An 11,023-nucleotide genomic window follows, 5' to 3' on the forward strand; every position below is an offset into this window, starting at 1 on the left:
TAACTAGTGGGGTGCGCAGGGATCAGTGCTGCTGCATCAACTATTTAAAATCTATTTTCATGACTTGGATGAAAGGACCGAGTGTAATGTAGCCAAGTTTACTGACGATGCAAAGATTGGTGGGAGAGCAAATTGTGAAGCGGACACAATATATCTGCAAAGAGACATAGAAAGCCTAAGTGAGTGTGGAGACATTTAGCAGATGGAGTATATTGTGGGAAATTGTGAGGTTACCCACTTTGGCAGAAAGATAGAAAAGCAAATTATAATTTAAATGGAGAAACATTGCAAAGTGCTGCAGTAGAGTAGGATCTGGTGGTCCTTGTGCACGAAACACAAAAATTTATTATGGAGATGCAGCAATAATTAGGAAGGCAAATGCAATGTTGGGCATTATTGCACGGGAGATGGACTATGAAAACGGAGAAGCCCTGCTACAACTGCACAGGATATTGGTGAGGCCCCACTTAGAGTAATGCGCGCAGTTTTGTCTCTGTATTTATGAAAGCATATATTTGCATTGGAGACTGTTCAGAGAAGGTTCTTTAAGTTGATTCCGGAGATGAGGTGTTTGAATTATGAGTATAGGTTAGGCATTTCTCATTGGAGTTCAGAAGAATGAGATGTGATCTTATTGAAAAATTTAACATAATGAGTTGCTTGACAAGGTAGCTTCAGAGAGGATATTTTCATTCATAAGAGCAACAAAAACTCGGGGTCATCGACTCACAATGTGGAGCCGCACATTTAAAACTGAAATAAGGAGGAATTTCTTCTCTAAGAGGGTTGTAAATCTGTGGAATTACCTGCCCCAGAGAGCTATGGTGGCCGGATCATTGAATATATTTAAGGCAGAGATAGACTGATTTGTGAGCAAAAAGGGAAACAGGGTTATGGCAATGGGCAGCGAACTGGCTGATCAGTTCAGCCATGATTTTATTAAATCGTGCAGCAGACAGGAGGGGCCACATGGCCTACTCCTGCTTTTATTTTTTATGTTCTATTGTCTTGACCAATTCCACAAACTCATCCTCCAGACAGCTTTTGCCAATTGGATTTGTCAAGTCTACAGGATGAATAAAGTCCACCATTATTATTGTCTTACCTTTGTTACAATTTTCTAGTATTTCTTGATTAATACTCTGTCCTAATATATAGGTACCCTTTGTGGACTTATAAACTGCTCCCGCCTTTGTTTTCTGTGCCTTGTTGCTTCTTATCTCCACCCATACTGAATATAAATCCTATATCTGCTGAGCTGAGATACTTTTGTCATTACTTCCATTATATCATCTGTCATTATCAATTAGTACTTCATTGGCTGTAAAGTGCATTGAGACGACCGGTGGCCATTAAAGACGCTATATAACTCCAAATCGTTCTTTCATTTTTCTGGGGTGTAATCTCCTTTTCCATTCTATCCAATCTTTTCACATAGCTAAAATCTCCAGTCCTGCCAAATTCCTCGTAAATTTTCTCTTTACCCTCTCGAGTGCAATTACATCCTTTCGGTAATGTGGTGACCAGAAATGCATGCATTACTCCAGTTATGATAGAACTTGGTTTTAATTCAGTTCAAGCATGAACTCACTGCTCTTATGACCTATGCCCCGCTAATAAACAGAAGTCCCTTGTCTGCCTTCTTCACCAACTTATCTACCTGCCCTGCTACCTTCAGGGGTCTGTGGAAAAGAAATCCAATGTTTTTCTGTTCCTCTGCACTTGTCAGTATCCTACCATTCATTGATTATTTCCCCTATCCTCCCCAAAAGCATTAACTCAATATTCTCCGGTTGAATGCCATTAACACTTTTCAACAGACCTGATCAGTCCACTGATAAATTCGTCTCCTTCACAGCTTACTTCCTCAATAGCAACCGCACCACCAATTTTTGTATCCTTTGCAAAGTTATTAATCATGCCGCCTACATTGTCGTCTAAATCATTGGTATAAAACAGAAAACACAAGGGACATAGATCTGAGACCTGCGGAACCATTGGAAACAGCCTTAAAGTCACAAGAACTCATTGTCGGACATTATTCTTTGCTTGCTGCCATTGATCCCATTTTGGACGAAACTGCCACATTCCCTTGGATACCATGAACTTTTGCTTTTCTGACCAGTCTGTCTTGTGGGACCTTCTCAAAAACCTTGATAAAATTAAGGTAGTTTACTTCAAAAGTGCAATCCTCATTGAACCTCGATGTTACCTCATTCAAAGTACCATTATATTAGTCAGACACAACTACTGCAGGTGTCTACACACCCTCAAACTCTCCGAAGGAGATAGAAGTGCAAATTTGTAGGCAAATCACTGACAAGTGCAAAAACAACTCGGCAGTAAGAGTGGAGTCTTTTAATTACCAAAATATTAACTGTGATACTCTAAATGTGAAAGTTATAGAGGACACAGGATTCCTAATTTTCTTTCTGGAATATTTATTTCAGCCAATACGTAGCAATCTCCACAATAGAGGAGTACTTCTGGATTTAGTTTTAAGGAACGAAGCTGGGCAGATGGACCGAGTATGAGTGCAAGACCACTTTTATTTTGCAGATCGTAATTCGGTTTGTTTTAGCATAATTTTGGATAAGGACAAGTATAAAAGAGGAGTAATTGTTCTAAATTGCCGGAAGGCCAATTTTCCAAAGTTGAAAACTAAGTTGCTTTTGCAAAAGTGGGCTGGAAACAGCTAATTGAAGGCAAATCAGTGTAAGAACATTGGGAGGCATTCAATGCAGAGGTAAATGGAGTTCAGGGGATACATGTTCCCACAAAGAATAATTGTAGACTAACCAAACTTACAACCTACAGAATGACAACGTGCATACAAGCTAAGATAAGGCAAAAAAAGAAGCTTGTATCAGATATCAAGAGCTCAATACTGCAGAAAGCTTCGAAGAGTTTGGAAAGTGTAGATGTGAAATTAATAAGGAAATTAATAAAGTAAAGGGAGGATGTGAGGGAATGATGGCAAGTAGAATCAAATAAACACCAAAGTTGTTTTTTAATTACATGAAGAGCAAGAGGACAACAAAGGAAAGAGTAGGGACTATACGGGACCAAAATGGTGATCTGTGTGTGGAGGTGGAGGATGTGGATAAGGAACTTCATGAAAACTTTGCGGTTATATTCAAAAAAGCGGTGGACGATGCTGACATTGAAATTAAGGAGGAAGAGAGTGAAATATAAGTTGGGATAAACCAGTAAGACTGGAAGTATTAAGGGGTTTATCATCTTTCATTTATGTAAATCTCCAAGATCGGATGAAATATATGCTAGGCTATTAAAAGACGCAACGTAGGAAATTGTGGAGGTTATGCCCATAATTTTAGAAACTATACTGGCAACAGCATTGGAGTCAGAGGATTGCAGAACTGCTAAAGTTGTGCCATTGTTTAAAAATGGAGGAAGGGTAAACCGATTATTACAGGCAAATTCATTGAACCTCGATATTAGGCAAATTATTTCAAAGAATTCTGAGGGGCATAATAACGTTCATTTAATAAGTCACAGATTAATCAAGGAGAGTCAGTATGGATTTGTTAAGGGAAGATCGTGTCTGACTAACTTGATGCATTTTTGAGTTCGTAACAAGAATTGTCGAGGAGGGCATTTGATGTAGTCTACATGGATTTTAGCAAGGCTTTTGACCAGATCACACATGGCAGGTTGATCTAAAAAGTAAAATCGCATGGGATCCGAGGGGGAATGGAAAATTAGATCCGAAAATGTCTGAGTGACAGGAAGAAAAGTGTAATTTTTGAAGGGTTTTTTTGATACTGGAAGGTTGCTACCAGTCGGGTTCCACAGGGCTCAGTACTCGTTCCTAGCTTTTGGTAGTAAATATTAATGATTCAGACTTAAATGTCGGAGGCATGATGAAGACATGTGCAGGTGATACAACAACTATTGTTTGGCAATAAGCATGAAAGCCTTAGACTGCAGGAAGATATTGCTGAACTGGTCAGTTGGGAAGAAATGTAGAACATGGAATTTAATCTGGAGAAATGTGAGGTAATTAATTTGGTGATTGGTTACAAGGCAAGGGAATATGCAGTAAATGCCAGGATACTGAGAGGTGTGGAGGAACAGGGGGCCTTGCAGTTTATGTCCACAGATCCATAGAGGTAGCAGGACAATTCGAGAAAGTAGTTAAGAACGAATACGAATGCCTTCCTTTATTAGCTGAGGCATTGAATATAAGAGCAGGGAATGTATGCTAGAGCTGTATAAAACACTAGTTAGGCCACAGCTTGAGTAATACACGTAGTTCTAGTCACCATATTACAGGAAGGATATGATTGCACTCGAGATCGCGCAGAGGAGATTGGGGATTATTTGGCCTGGACTGAAAAGTTGTAACTATGAGGAAAGATTGGACAGTCTGTGATCGATTTCCTTGGAATAGAGGAAGCTGAGACGACATTTAATTGATATGTGTACAAATATGAGGGTCATAGAGAGAATGGATGTTAAGGTGCTATTTCCCTCAACAGAGAGTCAATAACCAGCGGGAATAGATTTAAAGCAGCTGGTGGAAGGATTAGAGGGAGATGAGGCTATTTTTTCACACAGAGAGTAGTCCGGCTTTCGAACTCCCTGCCTGAAAGAGTGGCAGAGAGAGAAACGCTCACCACATTTAAAAAATACTTTGATCTGCACTTAAAGAGCCTTGACCTTCAGGGCAACGAACCGATTGCTGGAACGTGGGATTAGGATGTGTAGATCTTTTAGAGCGATACGGACACGATAGGCCAAATGGCCTCCCTCTATGCCATAATTGTCTGTGTTCTATAATTTTCCAACCTTCGTTTAACAAACCAATGCTGACTGTCCTTGATCAATTTGTTTCTGTCTAAATGACGAATATTTCTCTCCCTCGGAATGCAGTCCAATAATTTGCCCAACACCGAAGTTAAGGTGACTGCTCAGATATTATTCGGGCCATCATTCCAAGAACAGCTGAGAACATTCTGTCCAACTTTGGGCGAGTTGTCCGCTCCATGAACACAATCTAGAACTCATCACGTTGCAGAATCTGCTGACAAATCTGATCGTTTCTATGGCAACTCACCCTGCACATATTGCTGCCAGATATTCTCTGAGGGTGGGCGGAAGAGGACAGCATTTGCAGAGACTTCCTCGGCACCACATCTCTCCTGATGTTCTCCTTCAGAGGTGATTACCATCCCAGGAGAATGGTCTTGATTACAGAGGATAGAACAACTCTGATGCCACTCTGAATATTGTTTTAATCTGATGAAACCAATACGGAATTCAGGAGAAACTGTTTTTACTCAGAGAGTGGTGCGAATGTGGAACTCGCTGACACAGGGAGTGGTTGTGGAGAGTAGCTTAGATGCATTTAAGGGGCTCGTAGCTAAATACAGGAAGGAGAAAACAATTGAAGTTTATGCTAAATTGTGAGATGAAGAGCACTTATAGGAACCTCGTGTGCAGCACAATCACCAGCAGAAAACAGTTGAGCCGAATCGCCTGTTTCTGTGTTGTAGATTCTATTTAATTATATGCTTCTTCTTTGCTGATCTTGGCCATTGAGTTTGCTGCTGCTACAGTTCATTTCCACTGGGCCTTGACACATTGCAATATCTCACCCAGGATATTGTCACCCCATCGTGAATTTGGTGAATCAGTATCCATTTGCTTTTCCACCATGGGTGGAGGGGTGGCAGTGGATGACCACGCCAGCACGCTCACAGCCGTTCACTACCCTAAATCCTCTTCTCAGCGAGGATCAGTGAATTGTGATCAGGAAGGATGTCACTGGCTGATGTTTGAGTTTTCCTAGCCAGAGAATTCAAAATTAAATGATAACTTAAAGGAGTGTCAACAAGAAAATCATTGCATGTGACGACTAACTGTAACAAGATAATTAAAATGGAATATAAGCAGCTAGAATGGATGAAGACACAAAATGAATAAAACAAGAGATAGGCACTTCAAATACGTGCAAAGGTGATTTACGTATATGCTACCCTGCAGCATGACTGTCCAATCAGTTGGAATGAGAATGGAACGGTTTGTATAATGAGTGCCCAAGCAAGCGCTCACCCTAATTTTAGCATTTCACTTTAAAAAGGCGAGCAAAAATTGGGAAACCTTAAAGTGTATAACGTTGATGGACAAGGTTTTCTTTCACAAAACAGACATTAAAATATTATCGGGTAGTTAATACTGTGATATCATTTAAACATGCTCGACTGCGTTATATCCAGTGAATTGAAAGCAATTTGTTTGTTTAATTTTTTTTTCACTCACTTCAGTAATGATGTATAATTGAAACACTGGAGACTTCCCTCAAGTATATTTCAGGGGCAGTTTCAACACAGCGAGGTGCACATCCACACAGTGCTCTATTCACTGCCTGAATCGAAAGAAGATGCATGAACCAGTTAAGGGTGTAGCGAATGCAATTTATTATACAACTCTTGCAGCTGTTGGTGTTCCAGGTAAGTCAGTTTATTGTCATCTTGATCATTATATAAATAAGTGATTAACCTGTTTACCTCTATTGCTACAGGTGTTACATACTTAGACTGTTCAGCACAGAATATGATCATTTGTTACAACAGGTTTATGCCGGTGTTTATGCTCCAGATCAGCCTCCTCCGGCCGCTCTTTATTTAATGCTGTGAGCATAATCTTTTATTTCTTTCTCCCACATGTATTTATCGAGGTCCTATTTGGAAGGATGGAGTTAAAGTCATTGAAATCGTGGAGTAGCCTACCAATTAGAAGAGCCACGGCTTTCAGTTAACATTCTATTCCTTTAAGCCCGTGCATGTATCTCGCTTCTACTATGATGCATCTATATTTTTCGCCACCACTGTGCCTTCTGGTCTCGAGTTGCACACTCTCTCCACCCTCTAGGTAAAGATGTTGCTCTTGAATTCACGACAACATTTATAAATATGGTCCGAGGTTTTGGTCTTCCCCACAGGGGGAAACATCTTCTCTACGTTTACCTTTTCAAAGACACAAATAGACCGCGATCAGGTCACCCCTCAGCCTTCTCTTTTCTAGTAAAGTATTCCAAGCCTATACAATCATAGCTGATAGTTTTACTCACTCAGTTCCGTGTTCAGCCTTGAAGCTCTTTTCTACACCTTCTGCAGTGCGTCGATGTTATCCTCATACAATGGAGACCTGAACTGTGCACGTTGCTCTAAGTGTTACTTAATTTTCTAGCTTGATTCCGCTCTGAAACTAACTGGGTTGCATCGTGACATTTGCAATATTGTAGAACGAAGCTAATGAGACCATATTTTCTGAAACAGAAATTAATTTGCTCTGGGTCTCCTCCCTTTCATCATGTGATTTTCTCTTTTAAGAACGTTTTTCCTCTGTAAATTAAAAGGTTTATAAAGTTGGTGTGCGTCATTGCCTCAGCATCACCGACCAGCATCGTTTGCCAGATCTTCTATTTCTTTCGCTCCCTTATTGATCTCATGGATATCTTTCAAATGTCTGAACACTTTTACCAGATCTCGTCTTCTGCTGCTTGTTCCAATGCAACGATTTCCAAGATCTCCTGCGACAACGAAAGCCCTTCATCCACGGTATAAGTTTATTTGATTTCCACTTCCTCCTCTCCATGGCCTTTGCATCCCTTCTAAAGTAGATGTCGAAAAACTTGCAACAAGGAAATACATTTCTAACCTTCCATCGGGAGTGAAACTGGCATTCCGGATCGGCCAGCCATCACAATAACTGCCGAGTTCCATCTCGACTTAATTCAATGGCACACTGAGGTTGTTTATCTGAAAGATGCGGTTGAGCGGATTGCAAGTTTCCACCTCGATTTTAATGAGTTTCATTTTCTTCTTCCACCTTTCCTATCACACCCCTTTAAATATTATTTTAAGTTTAACAGGAAAACTGGATGCTTTTTTAAAAATTCGTTGTGTGATTTGAACTATGCTGACAATGTCAACATTTAATGTCCATTCCTAATTGCTTTTGAGAAGATGGTGGTGAGTCGCCTTCTGGAACTGATGCAGTCCGTGTGTTGTAGCTACTCCCAATGTGTTGTGTGGGAGGGATTTCCAGGATTTTGCACCAGCGATGATGAAGGAACGTCCGATATATTTCCAAGGCAGGATGGTGTGTGACTTGGCGAGGAAGTTGGAAGTTGCAGGTGATGGTTTTCCCATCTGCCTGCTGCCCTTGTCCTTCTAGGTGATAGAGGAAGCGGGTATGCGAAGTGCTGCCGAAGAAGCCTTGATGATTTGCCGTCGGGAATATTGTAGAGGTCACGTCTTTTTAAATAGATATATTATTTACTATTTAGATCTTTTGTGTAGCTAATTTAAAGACTTGATTGCAAAACATACGGAATCGGGAGCACACTGCTTTAACTCTCCACTGAAATGAATGGAGTTATTATTGGATTCTGTAAAACCAACTTGACCACTTGATGCCGTGGGTTTTACGCCCGTCCAGCTCGGTTAAAATTAAGCGCAGTCACCACAAAGCGGGCGTGTAGGCGGCTGGATTCGTTACCTGCAATAGATACAGTAATGAGACTTTGAATTTGTAAGAAAATCCTGAAGATTTCTGCTCGGAGTCTAGTCAGTGATTTTCCTTTTTCTTGCAGTGAACATAATGGCGATTGTGATACTGTCCCGGGGAAAGTGCGGTCTCTCCAAGTGCATCACTCGCTACATTGTGGCCATGGCTGTAGCGGATCTATTGGTCATTATCACCGGCGTGATATTGAACCGGGTCATTGGCATCTACGTACCAGTTAGCGCTTTGTCTGTTACTCCGGCGTGCCGCCTCAAAACTGTCCTCGTTTTTGCTTTCAGAAACTTCTCAGTTTGGTCAACTGTCGCTTTCACCTTTGATCGGTTCATCGCCATCTGTTGCCAGAAGCTGAAAAGGACATATTGCACCGAGAAAACAGCAGCTGTGGTTATAGGCACAGTGTTTGTTCTGAGCATGTGTGACAATGTCCCCTGGTACTTTATGCTTGAACCTTTGTATTTTGTTAACACAATCCCAATGTTCTGCAGCATCAAGTCCAGCTTTTACACACGAGCCGCATGGATAGCATATTCCTGGATTCATCACATTTTGACTCCGTGCCTTGCATTCGTTCTGATCGTACTGTTCAATGTACTAACAGTGAGACATATATTAGTCTCCAGTAGAGTGCGACAGGCATTAAGGGGCAACAACACAGCTCAAGATAACATTGATCCTGAATTGGAAAACCGGAAAAAATCCATCATATTACTCTTCAGCATTTCTGGAAGTTTCCTCGTTTTATGGGGAACATACACCATACATCACCTGTATTCCCGAATCACAAGCAATTATGTATTTACAGGACCCAGCGATCCTGTCTTCATTTTTCAGGAATCTGGACATATGCTTCTCCTCTTGAGCTGTTGCACAAACACGTGTATTTATGTCGTGACCCAGAAACAGTTCAGAAAAGACTTAAAGATTGTAGTGAAATATCCACTCACACTAATTGGCAAATTCATTAAATGATGCAAGTAACTGAGATATTGTGTCTCCATCTCTTGCAGCCATGGGCCTTCTGTACTGGGCGGGTGGCGTGCAGACTCCGTTTTAACATGCAGCGAATAGATTTTTTCATTCGTGTTTTATATTTAACGTCTACATTGCCTCTGATTTCTTATTTCCCATTTTAATTTCACCTGATTTGCATTCTGATGGATCAACACTGACTCCCGCTATTGGCTTCCTTTTTTCATACTTCAAGTAGCTCTTACAAACTAGTTTTACATTTCTTGCTAGCTTATGCAGCTATTCTATTTACTTTCTTTTGTAAATATTTTTTCATGCTCTGCTGGTTTCTAAATCTCTCGCAAACCTCAGGCTTACTACTATTTGTACAACATTATAAGCCGCTTCTTCTAAGCAGATATCTCCTTCACTTATTGAGGTGGCCAAAGATGCAACACATTTCTCGTGGAATTATTATTTTTCAATCATTATATTAATTAAGAATTTTGGAACATGTCTTTAACTGTTTTCCACAGTTTATCTATCATTAAATCTTTGATTCGAATCTCGAAATGTACATTAGCAACTCGCCTCTTATACCTATGTAAGAGATTCATTTTAGTTTAAGACTCTCTTTTCCGATTAAAGTATTTCACTTTCAAACTCAACTTGAATTATTTTCATATGTTGATCACTCTTCCCTGGAAGATACTTTTCTACGAGATGACACATTCACCTTGTCTAATTACCGAATACAACATTAAAATAGTCTGTTCCTTTGTTGGTTTCATGAATTATAGCAAAATGTTTAAAGTGGACTCTAAATAAAGTGGGGGACATTTGACGAGCAGTGGCAAACATTTAAGGAGATATTTCAATACTCTTAGCAAAAATATATTACAATGAGAAGCAAAGACTGTAAGAGAAGGGATAACCGTTAGTGGATATCTAAGGAAAAAAAGGATGATACCACATGAACAATAATGGCACACAAAATGCCCAAGACTAGGTGGAGGACAGAGGATTGGGAAACTTTTAAAAACTAGCAAAGGAAGTAAAACAAATAAAACCGAGCGGGCAGATAGATTATGAAAGGAAACTTGCACAAAATATAAAAACAGATCATAAAAGTTTCCAACGGTAAATAAAAAGGAAAAGGCTAAAGTAAATGTTGACCCTTTTGAGGATGAGACTGCGGAATTACTAATGGGAACATGGAAATGGCAGAGTCTTTAAACAAATATTTTGTATTGGTCTACATGGTAGATGACACAAAAACATCCCAATAGTGGATACTCAAGGGACTATAGGGAGTGAGAAAATTAATACCATCACTAACGATAAAGAAGTTGTATTATGTAAAATAATGTGAATTAAGGCAGACAAATCCCCTGGACCTGATGGCTTGCATCCTAGGGTCTTAATTAATGGCTGCAGAGATAGTGGATGCATTGGTTGAAATGTACCAACCTTCCCTAGATTCTGCGGAGGCCCCAGCCGATTGAAAACCCGCAAATGT

At 40.2% G+C, this 11,023-nt stretch overlaps 1 protein-coding gene across 1 annotated transcript; it reads left to right on the forward strand.

Moving 5' to 3' along the window:
* Positions 1–8,700: 8,700 nt before the first annotated feature.
* Positions 8,701–9,525, forward strand: LOC139240322 (probable G-protein coupled receptor 139). The gene has a single exon (XM_070868795.1). The coding sequence runs from the start codon at positions 8,701–8,703 to the stop codon at positions 9,523–9,525; it is 825 nt and encodes a 274-aa protein (XP_070724896.1).
* Positions 9,526–11,023: the final 1,498 nt, after the last annotated feature.

Source organism: Pristiophorus japonicus, chromosome 31, assembly GCF_044704955.1.
Source record: "Pristiophorus japonicus isolate sPriJap1 chromosome 31, sPriJap1.hap1, whole genome shotgun sequence".
Classification (NCBI taxonomy): Eukaryota; Metazoa; Chordata; class Chondrichthyes; family Pristiophoridae; genus Pristiophorus; species Pristiophorus japonicus.